At 42.1% G+C, this 23,795-nt stretch overlaps 1 protein-coding gene across 1 annotated transcript in view; it reads right to left on the reverse strand.

Moving 5' to 3' along the window:
• Positions 1 to 510: 510 nt before the first annotated feature.
• The window catches only part of npc1l1 (NPC1-like 1), a 32,191-nt gene continuing 8,906 nt past the window's right edge, over positions 511 to 23,795 (reverse strand). The window contains exons 9-21 of the mRNA XM_034169548.1: positions 21,686 to 21,868; positions 21,499 to 21,613; positions 17,800 to 18,073; positions 17,625 to 17,715; positions 17,326 to 17,516; positions 10,387 to 10,514; positions 8,198 to 8,324; positions 6,414 to 6,469; positions 6,160 to 6,310; positions 5,799 to 6,030; positions 1,244 to 1,357; positions 967 to 1,129; positions 511 to 752 (exon numbers count right to left, since the gene is read on the reverse strand). Of these exons, the coding sequence (XP_034025439.1) occupies positions 511 to 752; positions 967 to 1,129; positions 1,244 to 1,357; positions 5,799 to 6,030; positions 6,160 to 6,310; positions 6,414 to 6,469; positions 8,198 to 8,324; positions 10,387 to 10,514; positions 17,326 to 17,516; positions 17,625 to 17,715; positions 17,800 to 18,073; positions 21,499 to 21,613; positions 21,686 to 21,868 (2,067 nt within the window). The remainder of the gene's footprint in view (positions 753 to 966; positions 1,130 to 1,243; positions 1,358 to 5,798; positions 6,031 to 6,159; positions 6,311 to 6,413; positions 6,470 to 8,197; positions 8,325 to 10,386; positions 10,515 to 17,325; positions 17,517 to 17,624; positions 17,716 to 17,799; positions 18,074 to 21,498; positions 21,614 to 21,685; positions 21,869 to 23,795) is intronic.

Raw genomic sequence — 23,795 nt, forward strand, 5'->3', positions numbered from 1 at the left:
CACATGCACACCTTTAATATTTAGCACTGACTGCACATCTTATAGCAATGACACTTTAAAAGAAACTATGATATGAAATGTTGGAGTGTGTGTGTTTCTGTAAATCACCATAACCGGTGCGAATGAAGCATTCAAATACAAAATAATGACAGTCAATAAAACAGTACAAACTAACTCAGGATGAGGAATGTGTGTCTGCCATGTGGACAATATTGTTTCTGTCTTATTTGCCTGTTTTTACAAATGAAAGTGAAATAAACAGATGTTCCGTCTGAGGAATGTACAGCATTTACTGTGCAGATTCCTTTTTCCTCTCTCTCCAAAAGTCTGCTTGTGCCTTGCTCAGAGGTTCTGCAAAACTACGTTCAGTCCCATCCGTCCATTTCTGACAGAGGTGCATATACTTAATCATTTGTCCATTTCTTTGTCCCTCTGTGCTCTCATTGAAACAGAGGTATCAACTTAAAAAAGCTTGAAAGCCGAATGACTTATCTTCACTTTCACTGCTGTTCAGAATCGGTGAGTTTTCTCTTCTGTGTCTGTAATCTGTGAAGGCCTGCCATCACCAGTAGGAGACTTTGTGTCTTCATAAATGTGCTCCTGACAGCTTATGTTATTATCATAATTGTGCTCCACACAGCTTATGTTATTATCATAAATGTGCTTTGAGCAGTGAGGTCCTGTTTGCTCCTGGTTGGCTCGTGCCTGAGCCTGCTGCTGCCGCCACAGCACAGCTTTGTTCACACCAGGACCTGAGAAAAGAAGAACACAGATGTTTGTTAGAGCTAAATACTGCACCTCCACCAATACAATTTTCTGGCTTCTGTTTAATAGTGGTTCCTAAACATTTTAGGTCACGCACCCCTGTGTACACCCTAAGTTAGTGCGCCCCTCGCCATCATGAAATGGCGTGAGACTGGGTTGATACAACCATAGATGGAAATTCCTGATTACAAACACACATACCAAAGTAGCTGAGGAGCACAGGCAGGAATATGAGTCCATGAGCCATCCCCAAAAGTGTAATGACCAGGTTCAAACGGAAGAAGAACATCTGGATGAGCTGCGCTTTGGCAAACGCCAGCACAAGGATGCCTGGCAGGTTGGTCATAGCGACACCAGCAAACACCTGTGATGCACATCACAAATACTCTGCACTCACACAGCTGGCACTGCAGGGTCCCACATAGTCCTACTGTTTGTGCTTTCACAATAGATTTGAAACTGTTGACAGGTTACATACCGCGCTGCCCATGTTGGATGTAGCTTCCATCGCCCTTTGTACATGTGTGGGTTTTGTGCTGAGTGCAAAGGATCGTGTCAGATGGGACACAAACTCCACAGAGATGCCCACCGCCTGCAAACATGTTAGGCTTTAGAACTGTTTTTATAGGACTTTGTGAAATGCTGTAGTACCTCATTCCCAGATATAGCTTAAGGTAGACTAGCATGCTGCCCACGAGGATCTGCGGGCTCTAGATTAGATAATGTTTATAAAATAGGTAGCTGACATTTTTAAAGGGTAGTAATAAATTATGAAAGGTTTCTGTAATGATTTGGAATGGCGTGTGAATCCAGAATGTAATTATCAACGTCTATTGTTCACTGTTATTAGCTAATATCCATAATATTAGTCCTATCAACTTTCCACCTTGGTGGCGTTCATCCTTAACCCAAAATACATAAGCATACCAAACAGCAAATGTCAGCTCTCCCCAATTTCTCCATGATCGAAGGTGCACACACGCACATACATGTACACAGAGGCCATTTCGGTTTTAATATATAGATGATTTACCGCCCCCTGCTGGAATATTGTGAGTCCAGAATGTAATTATCAACATCCATTGTTCACTCTTGTTAGCTAATATCCTTAATTTTTCCAAAAATATTAGTCCTATGAACTTTCTGCTTTGGCGGCATTCGTCCTTGGCCCAATATACATAAGCATACCAGTCTGGAATTCCAGTCTTCCATGCCCTAATATTTATCAGTGGTGCAAATTTGATGAGAATCCATGGAGTAGTTTTGATGTAATCCTTCAAAGCCTATATAAAGCAAAATCCTGAGCCAGAATCCAGATCCGGATCCGGATCCGAATCACCTCCAAAATTCAGTGGAGTCTTCCATGCCCTCATATCTATCTGTGGTGCAAAGTTGGTGAGAATCCCTGAAGCAGTTTTGACGTAATCCTTCAAAGCCTATTAAGTGAAATGCTGAGCCAGAATTTTACTATGTCCTTGGTGGACGTAACTAATGTCATGCAGCCATGCCAAACATTTGGACAGTGACACAATTATTAGAAATTTAACTCTGTACAATGAAGCTGAAATAAAATGATCAAGAGCTGCCAGTTTTGTCAAAATTCATAATTAATTCAAGTTGCTGAGTGAGTTTTTCCTTCCCACTGTTGCCATTGTGCTTGTTCAGGGGGGTGAGTGAGATTAGAGGTTACCCTTGTAAAGGGCCTGGGTCGACTTTATGATTCATTGACTCGTCGACTTGATGGTCGACTTATGTTGAGATTTGTTACTGTATAAATGAGTTGAATTGTAAATACAAATCATCACTTTACAGTTTCCATAGAGACGTCAGGGGATGGACACATGAATATTTCTAAGTTACCAAATATGTCTTAGATTTCATTTACATAATTATTTAATGAATTATGGTGTTATGAAAGGTGCAGGGTTCTAATGGAAAAAAATTGTCAGAAATTCAGGCATTACTATGGAAACAGCCAACACCAACTAAATTCACCCACTTGTTTTAAAATGTATATTTATCTTGTGTTGTTCAAGCCCTATCAAGGCTGCGCCTTGTCACCAATCCTGTTTGTGATATTCTTGGACAGGATATCGAGGCATAGTCGGGGAGAGGAGGATTTCCAGTTTGGTGGGCTCAGGGTCTCATCACTACTTTTTGCAGATGATGTGGTCCTATTGGCTTTGTTGGCCTGTGATCTCCAACACAGGCCATGGTTCTCAGCAGGAAACCGATGGATTGCCTACTCCAGGAAGGGAATGCGATCTTGCCCCAAGTGAAGGAGTTCAAGTATCTTGGGATCTTGTTCACGAGTGAGGGGACAATGGAGCATGAGACTGGTCGGAGAATTGGCACAGCAGGGGCGGTTAGTGCATTCGCTCTACCATACTGTTGTGAAAAAAGGGAACTGAGCCAAAAGGCGAAGCTCTCGATCTACTGGTCAATCTTTGTTCCTACTCTCACCTATGGTCATAAGGGTTGGGTCATGACCGAAAGAACTAGATCGTGGCTACAAGCAGCCAAAATGGGCTTCCTTAGGAGGCTGGCTGGTGTCTATCTTAGAGAGAGGGTGAGAAGCTCGGTCATCCGTGGGGAGCTCAGAGTAGAGCCGCTTGCTCCTTCGCGTTGAAAGGAGCCAGCTGAGGTTGTTCGGGCATCTGGTGAGGATGCCTCCTGGCTGTCTCTTTAGGGGGGTGTTCCAGGCATGTCCATCTGGGAGGAGACCACGGGAATGACCCAGGACAAGGTGGAGAGATTATATCTCCACACTGGCCTGGGAACACCTCGGGATCCCTCTGTCAGAGGTGGTCAATATAGTCCGGGAAAGGGAAGTCTGGGGTCCCCTGCTAGAGCTGTTGCCCCCACGACCCGATCCCGGATAAGCGGTTGAAGATGAGTGAATGATCTTGTGTTGTCTCACCCATATTGGCCTCTCTTCATTGGCTTCCTGTTAATTCTAGAATAGAATTTAAAATTCTTCTTCTTACTTATAAGGTTTTGAATAATCAGGTCCCATCTTATCTTAGGGACCTCGTAGTACCATATCACCCCAATAGAGCGCTTCGCTCTCAGACTGCAGGCTTACTTGTAGTTCCTAGGGTTTGTAAGAGTAGAATGGGAGGCAGAGCCTTCAGCTTTCAGGCTCCTCTCCTGTGGAACCAGCTCCCAATTCAGATCAGGGAGACAGACACCCTCTCTACTTTTAAGATTAGGCTTAAAACTTTCCTTTTTGCTAAAGCTTATAGTTAGGGCTGGATCAGGTGACCCTGAACCATCCCTTAGTTATGCTGCTATAGACGTAGACTGCTGGGGGGTTCCCATGATGCACTGTTTCTTTCTCTTTTTGCTCTGTATGCACCACTCTGCATTTAATCATTAGTGATCGATCTCTGCTCCCCTCCACAGCATGTCTTTTTCCTGGTTCTCTCCCTCAGCCCCAACCAGTCCCAGCAGAGGACTGCCCCTCCCTGAGCCTGGTTCTGCTGGAGGTTTCTTCCTGTTAAAAGGGAGTTTTCCTTCCCACTGTAGCCAAGTGCTTGCTCACAGGGGGTCATTTTGACCGTTGGGGTTTTACATAATTATTGTATGGCCTTGCCTTACAATATAAAGCGCCTTGGGGCAACTGTTTGTTGTGATTTGGCGCTATATAAAAAAAATTGATTGATTGATTGATTGATTGTGATGCATGTTGACTAATGATGGAATAATTGATGGGTGCAAATGAGCATGTTGGCTTGCTGTGGGACACAACGGTTTCAGTCACTACAGGTGGCTTTGTGCTGCTTTCATTCTACTGCACTGATCATTACAAAGCACTCTATCATAAATTTGAAAGATATTAACAAATCAAAGGAATTCCTTGACATATTAAACTTCAAACAGTCTTAGCCCACTGACAAAATGCAGCTAAAATCCTTTTACTACTCTAAAAAATCATGCTTTAGTGGCAGCACTAGATGATCCAATGCTGTGCTTAGACAGATCTGTAAAGTATATTTTTGGGCATTCTAACCTTTATTGGATAGTGAGAATCAGAAATTAGGGAAAAGATGGACCAAAGGGGTACAGGTGCAACAATAGCTTTCCCTGCAAGGAATCAAATGGAGAACTGTGAGTTGTATGCCAAAGCTGGCATGCCCTCTTTGTCTGTCAGGCATTATACGCATTGGATGACTCTGATTTACAAAACTCTTATTAGTCTGGTTCCAACTTATTTATCCAGTTTACTTCAGAGATCTGAAAGCTGTTATGCTCTGCGCTCGAATGACATGTTATGTTTTCGTGTACCTCATGTCCGCACTGAACCGGGAAAGAATGTCTTTAGTTTCTCAGTTCCCTCTGATTAGAAAGTTCTCCAATCTGAACTGAAACTGCCGAGACTGATTTCCTTGAACACCTATTTTATGAGATCACGAATGTGATTCTTTCGCGCAATGCCTATGTTTCTAAATCCAAAACTGCTTGAGACTTTACATCATGTGCAATGTTATTATGACCAACTTGATTGTATTTTATTTATCACCAACATTCTCATGTTGATGTTAATCTGTCCACTATGATGTGTGCTGCTGTATTTCTTGACCAGGTCATCCTTGGAATTCCACATCTAAAGATTATTATTATTATTATTATTATTATTATTATTATTATTATTATTATTATTATTATTATTATTATTATTATTATTATCCAGATATCACAGTTGATGCCAGATGACAGCCACAGACCCGGTGAAATAATGTTTCGTTCAGAAACATCAGTTGAGTAGGATTATTGTTAGTTTACAATGTTTGGACTGCCAGTGTGGAGCAAAGAATATAGAATTGTCGTTGTTTTCTAAATGTTTTTAGTAAATGTGAACATGAATGAGACAGTCCAAGGATATGTAGATTTGTGAATACGAGTGCCATAGTCAAAATGGAAGCGATGGTGGAGCTGGACTTCCCGGAATGCTGGTTGGCCACTTTGGATCACAAGACAAAAGCTTGAAAGTCAACAACATTAGATTAACAAAAAAAATGAGGAAGTCTTACCGTGACTAGATTGATAAGGGCCACTGCATTGTAATCTATGCCCCACAGCTTCATGACACCAACAGTATCCACGATGATCATGATTATGGTAACGAGGTTGAGGAAGCCAGAGCGCATGTCCAAACCCAGCAGCAGGCAGCACACCACGAAGGTTGGCAGCAAGCACAACGAGATGTTGAAAAGTCCCTCTGGCACAATTGTCAGGTACTGTTCATAAAATACATTCGTCACCCTGGAAGGAGGAGGTAGAAGGATTTTGTAAACTTTTAAAGGATTAACAGACAAACGAGAACTCACAGAAAGCAGCATAAGAGGAAACACTAAAAGGACTTGAAGCAGTGTATAGAAGTGCAGTCCATACGTGTAGGGAAAGACTTCAAAATCAGCTGAGGTTCCTGAGATGTTCCTCATGCCCATGGTGATATTGTGGGCCAGCTCTCTGGCTGTCAGCAGTGCAGCTGTGAATTCCTGAGATTTGGTTAAAGGCGTGTGATATGCCATGAAGCGAGAAGCTGAGAACAGAGGGATATACGTCAGGTGAACGTGCCGGAATCATTGAAATCAAAAGCTATAAGCAACTAACACCTGCAATGAGCCAGTCCAGAAACTGCTTACCTATAATTTCACTGTTGTTGTCCATCACCACAGCTTTGTCATAGGCACCGAGACCACTGTTACAAGAGACAATAAGCACAGAAAGTGTTCTGTTGAAGGGGTCCTTTTGTGTAAAATCAACTTTTATCTATTGATCAGTGGTGGGCACAGTTCCACTAATCCACTAACCGCTAATTAGTGAAGAAAACTTTTTTGTTAGCGGATTAGCTTTTCAGCTAACTTCAAAAACCATCAGTGTGCCGCTAAATTTAGTTCTGCTAATTTAGTCTGCTAATGTTCTTTTTAATAGTTAATAAGGGTGAAATACATTTGTAAACCCTAAAATCATACACGCTGGTTCCAGTCTGCTATGTATTTTGTAGCAGTCATGCAGCTGAGAGGACCTGAGCTCAACTCTACCACAGGGGAAGGGTCCTGGCTAACAGGCTGCCCACCACCCCAAAAAAGTCATTATCCTTCACAGGACAGTAGTCCAGCCATGAGGCAGACATCTTGAAAAGGAAAGCAGGTTTGACTTATGGTTTTGATTTATAAATCTGTCATTTGTACAAAGTAAAAATATAACACATTTCTTTTAATTTTAAAATAATGCACTAATTCTGAGGTTTTGAACATTAACACACACAGATGCCCAAAGGGATTATGGGTAAACAGAGCCTCCGCTCACACCGATTGGTTGATTCATTCATTCAGTGTAAAAACCAACACAAATTACTGTAATGTGTGTTGGTGTTTACAAATAAATGTGCTTTTGTAAAATATGTCACTTTTTCTTTTGGAAAAAAAAGGCATTTGCAAAACCAAAAAGTCTAGTGAAAAAAAGTTGTGATTCAGATCAACAACCGTGTGATATAACTGGGTGCCATGCATAGAACACTGCCATCTACTGGATGGCAGTGTTCTATGCATTTTGACCCAGAAACGCCCCCATCCTCAACAACACTGTGTCTACTGTAGACACCTTCTGCTTCCTTGGATCCACCATCTCCCAAAATCTGAAGTGGACCTCCCACATAGACTTCATCAGAAAAAAAAAGGCACAGTAGAGGATGTACCTCCTCAGACAGCTCAGGAAGTTCAACCTGCTCCAGGAACTGCTCATCATCTTTTATACATTCATCATCCAGTCTGTCCTGTGCATCTCCATCTCTGGTTTCCCTCTGCCTCCAAACACGAGCGGTACAAACTTCAATGAACTGTCAAGTCTGCAGAAAAAAGCAATCGGAGCCAGCCTGCCCTCCATCCAGGACTTAAACCGGTCCAGGATCAGGAAATGAGCTGGTAACATCTCTGCAGACCCCTCACACCCTGGACACACACTGTTTAAACTCCTCTCCTCTGGCCGATGTTACAGAGCTCTGTACGTCAAAACAACCAGACGCTGGAACAGTTTCTTTCCACAGGCCATTACACTGATGAACAACGTAACCTGCCAAAAAACTCACTAATTCATACACCTCATGTACAACTTCAGTCTGTCTCCTTTGCACATTTTTATTTGCACATTTTTTATTGTGAATTATTTAGTGTTTAGCGTATATTTTTACATGCTTGTACGGAGAGAGTACAGTTCAAACCTGAGTCAAATTCCTTGTATTCATTGAAGATACTTGGCTAATAAAGGCTATTCTGATTCTAATTCTGATGTGGTCATGCGTTTGAACTCGGGTGCACACCTAAACTTTAGAATATGCCTCCAAGATCTCTATTATCTTTCTGAAAAAGTGTATGATATGATTTTAATATCATGTTGATATGCAAAACCTACACATTATGATGCTTACCCTTTGGGACACTGCAGGTCAGGTCTATTACCCAGGAAATAGGGGAGGAATTTATTGAATTCTTCAACATCGGGCCTGAGGACACCATCTAATAGATGATCCATACACCTGGCACATGGAACTGAGTCTGTTGAGACATTGCAGCAGAATTTCAGTTGACATTTCATCATTTTACTCTAAGTGTTACTGCTGTTTTCCTCTCCAGGAACCATCACCATATTGTTTGTGTGTCAATATTAACCTGAGAGCTATGTTATCTGCAGCCTTCATGCTCCTGGTATGGTCTCTCATGGCACAGTGGTCTCAGTCGAGCGGCCAGACTAACAATGGTTCACAAAGACTCAATGGACAAACGAGACACAGGAAATCTGAATCAACCTGGAGGAAGTCTGGGGCCCGTATGGAGTCACGCATGGACGGAGGGCACGTAAGTCAGCACCTAACTTTGGCCTAGGGTGCTCTGACTTGCCTGACTTGCCAAGGAATCCTGCTGGGCTTAACCCAAAAAAGGCAACATGGACTTTCCATCTCCACCCTGTGAGCTCACCACCAGCAGGGGGAACTGCTGGGGTCGGGTTCGCTTTCCCATGGGTGGCAGTGAAAGTCGAGGGCCTCAACGGACCAGACCTGGTTGGCAGAAGCTAGTTCTGGGGGTGTGGAATGTGACCTCACTGTGGGGGAAGGAGCCAGAGCTTGTGCGGGAGGAGGGCCTCGCCTCCATGCACAGCCTCAACTCCAAAACTACTCTCCTTGATAGGGGTTGGACCTTATTCTTCTCTGAGTTGTCCAGGGTGTGAGGCGTTGGGTGGGTGTGGAGATACTCACAAGCCCCCGGCTGAGCACTGCTGCATTGGAATTTACCCCAGTTGATGAGAGGGTCACCTCCCTGCACCTTCGGTTGCGGGATGGAAATCTGTTGTTTGTACGTGTGCAGGGAACAGCAGTTCAAAGTATTCTGCCTTCTTGGAGTCCCTGGCTGGAGTCCTGCATAGGGCTCCAGTGATGGAATCCAGTGATCTGCTGTGGGATTTCAATGCACACTTGGGCTATGACAGAGACACCTGAAGAGGTGTGACTGGGAGGAACGGCCTTCCTGATCGAAATCCAAGTGCTTGTTTGTTATTGGACTTCTGTGCTAGTCATGGATTGTCCCTAATAAAACACCATGTTCGAACATAAGGATGCTCACAAGTGTACATGGTACCAGAGCACCCTAGGCCAAAGGTTGATGATGATCGATTTTGTGATCATGCAGTATCATCTGATCTGAAGCCCCATGTTCTGGACACTTGGGTAAAGAAAGGGGCAGAGCTCTCAACTGATCGCCATCTAGTGGTGAGTTGGATCCTGAGGGTGGAAGAGGACTTTGGACTGACCTGGTAAGTCCAGACAGATAGTGTGGGTGAACTGGGAACATCTGGAGGAGCCCACTGTCCAAGAAATCTTCAACTCACACCAGTGCCTGAGCTTTTCTGGCATCCCTGTGGGGGTTGGAGCATTGAATCAGAATGGGCAATGTTCAAAGCTTCCATTGCTGAAGCTACAGCAGGAAGCTGTGTACTGAAGGTCTTAGGTGCTTCAAGGGGTGGTAACCCTCGAACACAGTGATGAACACCGGTGGTCAGAGAAGCCGTCTGACTGAAGGAGTCTTCCCGGATATGTTATTTTGGAAGACTCTGAAGGCAGTTGCAAGGTACCAGAAGGGACCAGAGAGTATGTGCCAACTACAGGGGCATGGCACTACTCAGATTACCTGGTAAAGTCTACTCCAGGGTGCTGGAAAGAAGAGTTTGGCCAATAGTCAAACATCAGTTTAAGGAGGAACAATGCGGCTTCTGTCCTGGGTGTGGAACAACCATCCAGCTATTCACTCTCACAAATGTTCTGGAGGGGACCTGGGAGTATGCCCATCAGTCTACATGTGAGTTGTGGACTTGGGGAAGACATATGATCGGGTACCTCGGGAGATGCTGTGGGAGGTACTGCAGGAGTATGGAGTGAGGGGTCCCTCCTCAGGGCCATCCAGTTGCGGTACTCACAAAGCAAGATCTGTGTTCAGGTCCTCAGCAGTAAGTTGGACTCAATTCCGGTGGAGGTTGAAAGTGATTGGATAAGTGGTTGGATAAGTGCTTGAAGTTGAGTAATGAGTGAGTGAGAGTGTTGTGTTTTCACAGAGTTGTGACTCTAACCTTCATTTGCAGGGCAGAACTCTCCACTGTTTGGACCAAACGTATAGAGGCGACAACATCTGGATCCAGGGTTCAGCCAGTCGATGAAATCATCCACCCAGGAGTTGGAAGGAATTGCCAAGTAGGAGCTACATATCAAATCATCAGTGAGTGGAAAGAGCATGGAAAATACAAATAAACATTCAGCTTTTTGGCATTCACATTTGTCAAAAACATCAGCCATATGTAGAGAATTTTCCAGAAATATTTTGAGAAATTTGAAATGATTTCAAAATATACCAGGCAACGTTCATAAATAGCTCTTATAATTTTGTTTTCACTTGCATTTGGTATGGGAGAAATATTACTATAATTTCAGCTATCTGTCACTGTCATTACATTGAGTAGGTGTTTTATCTCAGGGAGGCCATCAAGTCAGGTCAGGTCTGGAAGCATCCACTGGTGGCACATGTCACTACATTCACCACACTAGGGAAGGGTCTTCGGTACTGGGTGGCAGCTACCCAGGCAGACAACCTGCTTCCGTCAGGTGAAACAAGGAATCTCCTTATCCTTTGTTATACTCCTCATCTGAGTCTCCCTAAGTAACTGTTCATTTGACATAAAGTTATTCCAGTGGTGCCTACGGATCCTGTGAAGAGATCTGGTACCAAAGTGACTCAGCACCAAAAGTGACTCAGTGTGCAGTATGACTATACACATGTGTATAATCATACTGCACACTGAGTCACCCATACTCCACTCCTTTATGCATCAATGAGTTCATCATGACATAGCCAGAATCATAGCTAACACTGCTGCCAACATGGCTGCCAACATGGCAACGCCCAGACATAGGCTTCATATCTGCTGTTCCGGCTCTCTATAGAAAAACTATGGGTGGTGTTATGCAGGCTTTGTCCAATATACAACCCCAATTCCAATGAAGTTGGGACGTTGTGTGAAATGTAAATAAAAACAGAATACAATGATTTGCAAATTCTCTTCAACCTGCATTCAACTGAAGATATTTAATGTTCAAACTGATAGACTTTTTTGTTTTTGTGCAAATATTTGCTCATTTTGAAATGGGTGCATGCAACACATTTCAAAAAAGCTGGGACAGGGGCAACAAAAGACTGGGAAAGTTGATGAATGCTCAAAGAACACCTGTTTGGCACATTCCACAGGTGAACAGTTTAATTGGAAACAGGTGAGTGTCATGATTGGGTCTAAAAGGAGCATCCCCAAAAGTCTCAGCCATTCACAAGCAAAGATGGAGGGAGGATCACCACTTTGTGAACAACTGCATGAAAAAATAGTCCAACAGTTTAAGGACAATGTTTCTCAATGTTCAATTGCAAGGAATTTAGGGATTCCATCATCTACAGTCCATAATAGAAGATTCAGAGAATCTGGAGAACTTTCTACACATAAGCGGCAAGGCCCAAGACCAACATTGAATGCCCGTGACCTTCAATTCCTTCAGGCGGCACTGCATTAAAAACCAACATCATTGTGTAAAGGATCTTACCGTGTGGGCTCAGGAACACGTCAGAAAACCATTGTCAGTTAACACAATTCGTTGCTGCATCTACAAATGCAAGTTAAAACTCTACCATGCAAAGTGAAAGCCATACATCAACAACATTCAGAAATGCCGCTGCCTTCTCTGGGCCCGAGCTCATTTGAAATGGACAGACTCAAAGTGGAAAAGTGTGCTGTGGTCTGATGAGTCCACATTTCAAATTGTTTTTGGAAATCATGGACGTCGTGTCCTCCAGACAAAAGAGGAAAAAGACCATCCAGATGGTTACCACCGTAAAGTTCAAAAGCCAGCATCTGTGATGGTATGGGGGTGTGTTAGTGCCCATGGCATGGGCAACTTACACATCTGTGATGGCACCATCAGTGGTGAAAGCTACATCCAGGTTTTGGAGGAACACATGCTGCAAACCAAGCAATGTCTTTTTCGTCCCTGCATATTTCAGCAAGACAATGACAAGCCACATTCTGCACGTGTTACAATAGAGTGGCTTTGTAGTAAAAGATTGCGGGTACTAGATTGGCCTGCCTGCAGTCCAGACCTATCACTCATTGAAAATGTGTGGCGCATTATGAAGCGCGAAATACGAAAACAGAGACCCCGGACTATTGAACAACTGAAAACGTACATCAAGCAAGAATGGGAAAGAATTCCACCTACAAAGCTTCAACAATTATTATTGTCCTCAGTTCCCAAACGCTTATTGAGTGTTATTAGAAGGAAAGGTGATGTAACACAGTGGTAAACATACCACTGTCCCAGCTTTTTTGAAACATGTTACAGGCATCCATTTCAAAATGAGCGAATATTTGCACAGAAACAATAAAGTTTATCAGTTTGAACATTAAATAGCTTGTCTTTGTGGTGTATTCAATTGAATATAGGTTGAAGAGGATTTGCAAATCATTGTATTCTGTTTAAAATTTACATTTTACACAATGTCCCAACTTCATTGGAATTGGGGTTGTACGAGGTCTGTGAGAAAAGTATCCGACCTTTTTATTTTTTTCAAAAACTATATGGATTTGAATCATGTGCGCTTGCATCAGACAAGCTTGTACCTTCGTGCGCATGCGTGAGTTTTTTCACACCTGTTGGTTGAGTCATTCGCCTGTGGGCAGACTTTGAGTGAGCACTGGTCCACCCCCCCTCGTAAGATTTTTATTGTTTAGGAATGGCGGAGCGAATGCCGCTTTGTTCCATGAAAATTTTTTCAGAAACTCAGTAACAGCCAGATGGAAACCATTTGGAAGATTCAGATGGCTTTCAGTGAAGATTCTATCGGTATCACACGGATTAAGGATCATTAAAACTGGATTAAAAACTGCCCACAGCGGCAGAGGGCGCACCGCGCCCCGAGCGGCCATCGACAGGCTGGAACGATCAAATTCGATCACTTACAAATTTAAGGCTCTGTTGATGCAGGGCATTGTGTGACTAGCAGAGAAGTTTCAGAAGAGGTAGGGATCAGCACTTTATCGGCACATTCCACTGTTAAAGGAGATTTTGTAATGAAAGACGTGCGGACGGATTTGCACGTCGGGATGCAGCCGCTCATGGCGCGGGACAAACAACACCTCCGTGTTGGAAGTCTCACAGGACAAGTTGGAACATGCCCAGCTGTTAAACAATTTCTCAGATACTCACTCGACTGAAAGCCGTCTGAATCTTACGAATGGTTTCCAGCCTCAAGCAGCCATTCAAGGAACTGCAATATTTTGGACTTCCAGGAAAATGAGAAAAGACACCATCGAAGTTTACTCCTTGGTTGTAACTAGCAGCCATCAATCCCTACCTCAGCCCCCAGTGGTACGACACACCTCCAACTGTCCAAGACATTTCGTGAAAGTGGCTAAGCCACAAATCACAGAAGTCCCCCCCATCCACCTAAATCCCATACCAGGACACAGGACTCATCTCCACCCACAGCAGTGTGGGCTGGTTTCAGTACTACTATGAGCACAGAGCTACAGCTACCAAAAACGTCTTTATGTTAACCTTGTCTGGAAGTGGTGTTGACTTCCCTGGGCTCTGATACATTTGGGTTGAACAATCATATAGTGGAAACATGCATTATGGTCAGAGGAATTAAGTAATCCAGATCTTTTTTGAAGAAGAAGAAGAAATGGATGCCATGTGCTGTGATGATTTTTAAATAATTAATTTGCATTTTATTGCATAAAATAAGTATTTGACCCCCTAGAAAAATAGAGCTTAACAATTGGTACAGAAACATTTGTCTGCCATTACAAAGGTCAGACGTTTCCTGTAGTTATTGATCAAGTTTTCACACACTGCAACAGGGATTTTGGTCCACTCCTTCATACAGATCTTCTCCAAATCTTTCAGGTTTGGAGTTTCAGCTCCCTTCAAAGATTTTCTATTGAGTTCAGGTCTGGAGACTGGCCAGGCCACTCCAGGACCTTGAAATGCTTCTCACAAAGCCCCTCCTTAGTTGCCCTGGTTGTGTGTTTGGGGTCATTGTCATGCTGGAAGACCTAGCCATGACCCATCTTCAATGCTCTTACTGAGGGAAGGAGGTTGTTTGCCGAAATCTCACAATACTTGACCCCATCCATCCTCCCTTCAATGCAGTGCAGTCGTCCTGTCCCCTTTGCAGAAGAGCACCCCCAGAGTATGATGTTTCCACCCCCATGCTTCACGGTTGGGATGGTTTTCTTGGGGTTGTTCTCATTCTCTAAACATGGTAAGTGGAGTTGATTCCAAAAAGCTCTATTTTGGTCTCATCTGACCACATGACCTTCTCCCATGCCTCCTCTGGATCATCCAGATGGTCACTGGTGAACTTCAAACAGGCCTGGACATGTGCTGGCTTGAGCAGGGGGACCTTGCTGCCCTGCAGGATTTTAAACCATGACAGCATCATGTGTTACTAATGTAATCTTTGTGACTGTGGTCCCAGCTCTCTTCAGGTCATTGACCAGGTCGTCCTGTGTAGTTCTGAGCTTTCTCAGAATCATCCTTACCCCACAAAGTGAGATCTTGCATGGAATCCCAGACCGAGGGAGATTGACAGTCATCTTGTGTTTCTTCCACTTTCTAATAAATAATCATAACAGTTGTTGTCTTCTACCAAGCTGCTTGCCTGTTGTCTATCCCAGCCTTGTGCAGGTCTACAGTTTTGTCCCTGGTGTCCTTAGACAGCTCTTTGGTCTTGGCTATGGTGAACAGGTTGGAGTGTGATTGATTGAGTGTGTGAACAGGTGTCTCTTATACAGGTAACAAGTTCAAACAGGTGCACTTAATACAGGTAAAGAGTGCAGAATAAGAGGGCTTCTTAAAGAAAAATTAACAGGACTGTGTGAGCCAGAGTTCTTGCTGGTTGGTAGGGGTTCAAATACTTATTTTATGCAATAAAATGCAAATTAATTATTTAAAAATCATACAATGTGATTTTCTGGATTTTTTTTTTAGATTCCGTCTGTCACAGTTGAAGTGTACCTACGATAAAAATTACAGACCTCTCCATTCTTTGTAGGTGGGAAAACCTGCAAAATTGATAGGGGGTCAAATACTTATTTTCCCCACTGTGTGTATGTATATATATTATATATATATACATACACACACACACATATATATATATATATATATTATATATATATATGTGTGTGTGTGTGTGTGTGTGTGTGTGTGTGTGTGTGTGTGTGTGTGTGTTTGCGTGTGTGTGTGAAAATAGCCTTCTCTGTATGCTATCACAATTAAGTAATAAATTTACCTTATTGTTCAGTGACATCTTTATGCTATAACCTTTAAATTGCAATTATTACAACTTTAAATTGATAAAACAATGATTATAATAACAATTTAAGTGTTCCTACTATGCAAAAGTCTCAAAAACCTCCCCAGAACTTAATACAAAAGGTCTCTACCCAGCTAACAAAATAAAGTTCCCAAAATGATATATCAATGTTTGTCAAATTTTATCGGAACATTAGCTGTAAAGTTCTCGGAATGTTTCAGAAGAAATGGGTTTTTATTTATTTATTTATTTATTTATTTTATTTTTTTTTTGTTCCCAGAACATTTGATAGTAACATTCGCACTAAGATTTTGAGAAACATTGTGGGAATGTTTTTAAGGAAAGTTTGTTTTTGGTTCACAGAACATCTGACAATAACATTAGCATAGCACAAACGTTTTGAGAACATTAGTCCTAACATTCTAGGAATGTTATAAGGAAAGTTTGTTTTTGGTTCCCAGAATGTTTGACAATAACGTTAGTATAGCACAAACATTTTGAGGACGCTAGGCCTAACATTCTGTGAACATTTTTAAGGAAAGTCTCTTTTTGATTCCCAGGACATTATGGTAACGTTACATCAAGTCACCTGAAGGTATGTTTTGTCCAAACATTCTCAGTACATTCTGGTAACGTTACCTGAAGTCATAGTCTTGTCATTGAAAGAAATTTGGAATAAGAAAGATGGTGAGACTAGAATTAATATATTTGTCAAATTTCCCTCAACTATAAAAATGACATGTCAATTTATAAAAAGAAGTAATAACATTAGGAAAATGTTCTAGAAACATTTCTGATAACCATAAACTAAATATAACCAATATATAACATTACCAAAATGTTATGTGTTAGCTGGGAACATACGCTGCCTTCAAGATGAGAGCTTTTCCAGGGACGTCCATGCATTTTTCAACACGACAATGGAAAAAACACATTCTTCACACATTACAAAGGCATGTCTGTAGAAGAAGAGGACACATACGGGACTGGCCTGCCCGCAGTCCTGAACTGTCCTCAAGACAGAATATGTGGAGATTTTTAAAATGCAACAATGTCCACATACTGTTGCACACCTTCAGACTTGCTTGCAGGAAGAACAGGACAAACTAACACCTGAAACGCTTCATTGTGTGTATCCTTAATGCCAAAACATCTTTTAAATGTTCTGAGTAATAATGCCAATACTAATACTTTAGTGCTAAATGCTTTTGGAATGTGTTGCAGGTCTTAAATGGTCTTAAATGCAGTAATGGATGTATATTAAGAAATAATGCTGACCACACAAAACATGAAATATCTTGGGTTCATGCTGTAACTTTGCAAGAAGTCAAAGTAGCTATAAGAGCTTTTTCCTTTATTGGCCCAACTTTGACTGATTCGGGGGGTGTATACACATGCTGTTGGGGTCACATGAGGCACATGAGGTGTCACTGCTTGCTGCATACGTATAAACTAGTTTGTCATTTACCAGTCAGAATGGCTCACATGTCAGAGATTATAAGTATAACAACAGGTTCAAGGCTGTGCCTGAGAAAAAATAAAAGATGACATGAAGGACAAAGGCAGCTCGGCTCCATTCAGTGAAGCAATGCTTGATGAAAGTCAGTAGGTGCATAACTGTATTTAAATGATGGAAAATGAATAGACTCACCGTTCAGGAAAGTCTGTGGCATACTGGATCTTCTGAGTGAGTGAGAACGAGTCACAGCCTGCACTGGAGCAGACTGCATTCATCCCTTCTACAGTTGAGAAGTTAAAGCCCCTTTTTGTAACAAAATAAACCGGAACTCCCACTTCGAAATATTTATACAGGTATTGAAAATACTGCAGCATGTAGGAGTCCTGCACAGAGAAATGCAAGGATTTGTTCATTCATTTCATGAAGTTCATTTTGATACATACACTGATGTTTTTTTTGTGAGCACCTTGCAGATATGACGCACTACAGACCTTTGGCATCGCGAGTTCTTGATCCAGACCCACTGTCACATTCAGCATAAGGAATATAGACCACAAAAGCATGAAGATAAACACCCAACATCTGTAAAAAAAAAATTGGGTATAAACATTCTGTCTGGTCGACTGCGCTCAAATTTAATTTGCTCTGCTAATGATTGAAGATAACTGCTTTACCACTATGATCCTGGTGACATTGTGCAGTAGGACTGGAGCGTAGTAGTTCCTCATGAAGGGTAGGACGAAGCCCTCATTTGGCTTGTTGGGCCGCTGGGTTGACACTGTTACACAGCAGAACAGCTCACAGCGGTTTCTGTCTTGGCGTCGTGCATCCAGGGACAACAGTGCCACAAAGGCTGTCATCTGCAGGATGAAGTCCATGAGAACAGCCAGAGCAGCATATAGGGCGAAGGTCTTCACTGCTGGCATGGTGGACAAAGCCCCTTTGGCATCACAACACAGACAGATTTATTGTTATTATTATTATTCAGTGCATGTAGTACTATATATTACAAAGAAAGGCTAATAGTCTTATGAGGATCTAAGTAAGTAGCATATCTCTGGATAGTATCATGAAGCAGATGAGAGTTTAAAACTCCCCCTGGATGGGATGCCAGTCTATCACAGGTTACTTTCCCAGCCAAATCTAGTACACATTTACAGCTTGATGGAGAGTGCAGATCAAGATTCTTCTTCAAGGACATAGGCAGGTAGCACGACTGGGAATAAAACCCAAGTCTGCATGTTGGATATAGACGTAGACTGCTGGGGGGTTCCCATGATGCATTGTTTCTTTCTCTTTTTGCTCTGTATGCACCACTCTGCATTTAATCATTAGTGATTGATCTCTGCTCCCCTCCACAGCATGTCTTTTTCCTGGTTCTCTCCCTCAGCCCCAACCAGTCCCAGCAGAAGACTGCCCCTCCCTGAGCCTGGTTCTGCTGGAGGTTTCTTCCTGTTTAAAAGGGAGTTTTTCCTTCCCACTGTAGCCAAGTGCTTGCTCACAGGGGGTCGTTTTGACCGTTGGGGTTTTACATAATTATTGTATGGCTTTGCCTTACAATATAAAGCGCCTTGGGGCAACTGTTTGTTGTGATTTGGCGCTATATAAAAAATTGATTGATTGATTGATTGATGTTGGTAGTCAAACTTCTGTTTCACTAGTTTATCTGTTCTGCAGTACTGATAGGGATGGAAGATAGTGCAATGCCAGATAAATTAAACTACAACCCCAGTTCTTTCGAAGTTGGGACGTTCAATCTCTATTCAATTGAATACACCACAAAGACAAGATATTTAATGTTCAAACTGCTAAACTTTATTGTTTTTGTGCAAGTATTTGCTCATTTTGAAATGGATGCCTGCAACATGTTTCAAAAAAGCTGGTACAGTGGTATGTTTACCACTGTGTTACATCACCTGTCCTTCTAACAACACTCAATAAGCGTATGAGATTCTTTCCCATTCTTGCTTGATGTACAACTTCAGTTGTTCAACAGTCCGAGGTCTCCGTTGTCGTATTTTGCGCTTCATAATGCACCCAGCCCAGTCTCACTTTTTTTTCGTGGTCCCGTCACAAAATGAGTCAAATTTTCGTGACAGATTTTTTAAACTCACCATTACTAACCCTACTCCTTCCCCCAACCTCAACTGTAACCACCCTGACCCCCCGCTTCACTTTTAATTTTGTGCAGCCATCACGGAATGAATGAGAATGAATTTGTGCTGCCGTGACGAAAATGAGGTGCTATTTGTCACAATATCAGAAACCAATAGATTAATGTATATTTTGTGCTCCTGAATCGCGACATGCTGTGAGACTGGGTTGAATGCGCCACACATTTTCAATGGGCGACAGGTCTGGACTGCACGCAGGCCAGTTTAGTACCCGCACTCTTTTACTATGAAGCCACGCTGTTGTAACACGTGCAGAATGTGGCTTGGCATTGTCTTGCTGAAATAAGCAGGGACGTCCCTGAAAAAGATGTTGCTTGGATGGCAGCATGTTTTGCTCCAAAACCTGGATGTACCTTTCAGCATTGATGGTGCCATCACAGATGTGTAAGTTGCCCATACCATGGGCACCAACACACCCCCATACCATCACAGATGCTGGGTTTTGAACTTTCCGCTGGTAACAATCTGGATGGTCTTTTTCCTCTTTTGTTTGGAGGACACAGCATCCATGATTTCCAAAAACAATCTTCTGATTATATTAGTGACTGTAGATAATGGAATCCCTAATTTCCTTACAATTGAACATTGAGAAACGTTGACAAACTGATGCTGCCAGTTTGATGTGTGGTGTACCCCAAGGTTCTGTTTTGTTTTTGCTCTGTTTTTCCCTTGGGAAAGATTATCCAGGAGTTCGTTGATGTTTCTTATCCTTTATTTGCTGATGACACCCAAATTTACTGCTCATTTAAAGCCTCTGAAATCCAGAAATTGGACTCTTTACTGAACTGCACTGGCTCAGCGCAAATTCCCTGCAGTTAAATTTGGATAAAACTGAGGTGCTGTTGGTTGCCCCCAATTATGTCATTCTGGGGATTAAACAGTATTTAGGTCTTTTGAGCTCATCTGCAAAATCTAGCCTGAGAAATCTAGGTGTTATCTTTGATAAAGAAATATCATTGAGCATCATTCCAAGCATCGAATCAAAAACTGTTTCTACCAGTTGAGGAAGATTTCCAAACTCAGATCAGTTGATTCAAAAGATGATGTTGAGTTGATTATTCATGCTTTTGTATCTTCTCGTTTGGACTACTGCAACAATTTGTTTTCCTGTCTAAACAAAAAGGAGCTGTCCCGTCTGCAGCAGGTCCAAAATTCTGGACTCACTGGACTCTGTTGATGTTTTGGGAGCAAACTTAAAACCCATCTGTTTCTCCAGGCATTCAAACCATAGTAGTGAGAGGGCTGTTTTATGATCACTGTGTGTGTCTTAGTGTTATTTTATTGTGATTTAAATTGTATTTTTCACAGAATTTTTATCTGTGTGTGCCTTTTGTGAAGCACTTTGTGACTTCCCTTGTCTGTGAAAGGTGCTATATAAATAAATATTACATTGTTCTTAAAGAACTATTTTTTCATGCAGTTGTTCACAAAGTGGTGATCCTCGCTCCATCTTTGCTTGTGAATGGCTGAGCCTTTTGGGGATGCTCCTTTTATACCCAATCATGACACTCACCTGTTTCCAATTAACCTGTTCAGCTGTGGAATGTTCCAAACAGGTGTTCTTTGAGTATTCATCAACTCTCCCAGTCTTTTGTTGCTCCGTCCCAGCTTTTTTGAAATGTGTTGCAGGCATCCATTTCAAAATGAGCAAATATTTGCACAAAAACAAAAAAGTCTATCAGTTTGAATACTTGCAAGCAATTGTAATACTTTAAGGTCAAACTGAAAGATAAGGTTGCTGCTACTTCATGGTTAAAATGACAATAGCTGGTTGACCACTCATCATACTCTCCTGATTTGACCCCAACTGACTTCCATTTGTTTCCAAACATTAAAAAACCTTTTTGGCTGGGAAGAAATATTGGTGTGATGATGCCAACATATCTGCCATTGAGGAATTCAAGATGATAGCTTTCATGTCGAGGGCATCAATTGGCTGCAACATGACTGGAAGAAGTGCATGGGCCTCAAAGGTGATTAAGTTTAATAATAATAAAAATATATGGTGTCTTCCCACAAGGACAGAATGATTACCTGAGATCTTTTCAGCTTTCTCTCATAAATGTTGGAACGATACCATGATGACAATAGGCTCTTTTAGAATTTTAATGTCAGTTATTGCATTGTTGTCACTTAGAGGGTTTTTCCTCTTCTTCTTCTTTTTAATACAAGATCATGAGGGCACACTTACCTAAAAAGAAGCAAACAGACTCAGAGAGACTGCAGAGGAGCATGCTGGGAGCAACATTTCCTAGGACACGTCCAATTTGCTCTTCTCTTTTCTCTCCAGATCTCGGTATGTCTCTCTGCAAGTATTGTCTCATTACTTCTATTGTACATTCTTTGTTCATGCTGTGAAATATACACATCAAACAAACCTGGTACTCAAGAACAAAAATGAAAATGTTGTCGGCTCCAACAGCTAACACCAAGAAGGGGACGACCTGGAGAATGACCAGTGATGATGGGATTCCAATCCAGGAGTAGAAGCCCATGGATGCCAGAACAGAACAGGCAACAACCAGGATACCACACAGGCCCACCAGGAACTTGGAGTCGACCTGCAGCACATGTACAAGGTTCCAGGTGCATATTCAACTCTTTGAACTTCCTTTATTTTCCATATCTGTGGCTGTACTATGCCTTCTGCATTACATAATTTCCAGGCCAATCAAAGCATGTGCCAGATAAGCACTCTATAGCTGACAGAGGCACATTGCTGCTGGATTTTTCTCTACACTGTGAAGTACTGCTTATTTATTTTTACTTTCTTGGTATTTTTAAGAAATCTCAAACTTCACAAGTAGCAAAGCAACACTGATTTTATCATAACATGTTTCAGTTCAATTTAATTTATTTATGTAGCGCTAACTGACAATGTAGGTCACCCCAAGGCGCTTCACGAGGGTAAGGTCTGTCCTTACCAACCCAACTGAACAAACATGTAGGCAACAGTGGTCAGGAAACACTCCAACAACAAAAAATTTTGAGCATGTCGTATTGGAAACAACACAGACCTCATAACACATCTTTATTATCTCCACCAACATGGTCATGTTTTCATTGCTGTTTTTTGTCTTTCTGTTTGGCTGTCGATACAACATTTCAAAATGACATGAACAGATTTTATTGAAATTTGATGGCGACATAGGCCGAGGGTCAAAGAAGAACTGATTGATATTAGGTATGACTACATATGAAGGGACAGATCTTGCCTTTAATCATTTGTCTTGATTCCTTTAATTGGATGGTGCCACGAGAGCCCCAACCCCCACAACCCCAAATCAGAAAAAGTTGGGACGACATTCGTATATTCCACTCAGAACTTTGGTGGCAAAAAAAAAGTCTCCTGACATCTCTGAGCTTGGAGGCATCTGGGTTGGACCATCACACAGTGGAAACAGGTCAGCTGAATCAACATTCCAGATTTTTTTATGGAACAAGTGCACGCTGTGTCTTCCAGACCAAAGACAGAAAGGACAATCCATACTGTTTTCAGCAACATGTCCAAAAGGCATGTTCTGTCAGGACATGGGATTGTGTCAGTGCCTTTGGCAAACATAATTTACACTTCTGTGATGGCAGCATTAATGCAGAAAAGTACAATGGGGTTTTAGAGCAACATACGCTGCCTTCAAGATGTCTTCATTTCCAGGGATGTCCAGGCATTTTTCAACAAGACAATGCAAAACCACATTCTGCACACATTACAAAGGCATAGCTATGGAAGAATAAGATATCGGTACTGGACTGGCCTGCCTGCAATCCTGACCTGTCCACAAGGGAGAACGTGTACCAAAACTTAAAATGAACAATGCAACAATGATGATGCAAGAATGGATGTATATTAACAGAAATATGAATTATCATTGGTTCATACTGCCTGCAGTGACATAGAAATCAATGTACACTCAACAAAAATATAAACGCAACACTTTTGGTTTTGCTCCCATTTTGTATGAGATGAACTCAAAGATCTAAAACTTTTTCCACATATACAATATCACCATTTCTCTCAAATACTGTGCACAAACCAGTCGAAATCTGTGATAGTGAGCACTTCTCCTTTGCTGAGATAATCCATCCCACCTCACAGGTGTGCCATATCAAGATGCTGATTAGACAGCATGATTAGTGCACAGGTGTGCCTTAGACTGCCCACAATAAAAGGCCACTCTGAAAGGTGCAGTTTTGTTTTATTGGGGGGGGGATACCAGTCAGTATCTGGTGTGACCATCATTTGCCTCATGCAGTGCAACACACCTCCTTCGCATAGAGTTGATCAGGTTGTCATTAGTGGCCTGTGGAATGTTGGTCCACTCCTCTTCAATGGCTGTGCGAAGTTGCTGGATATTGGCAGGAACTGGTACACGCTGTCGTATACGCCGGTCCAGAGCATCCCAAACATGCTCAATGGGTGACATGTCCAGTGAGTATGCCGGCCATGCAAGAACTGGGACATTTTCAGCTTCCAAGAATTGTGTACAG

This window comes from Thalassophryne amazonica, chromosome 5 (genome assembly GCF_902500255.1).
Source record: "Thalassophryne amazonica chromosome 5, fThaAma1.1, whole genome shotgun sequence".
Classification (NCBI taxonomy): domain Eukaryota; kingdom Metazoa; phylum Chordata; class Actinopteri; order Batrachoidiformes; family Batrachoididae; genus Thalassophryne; species Thalassophryne amazonica.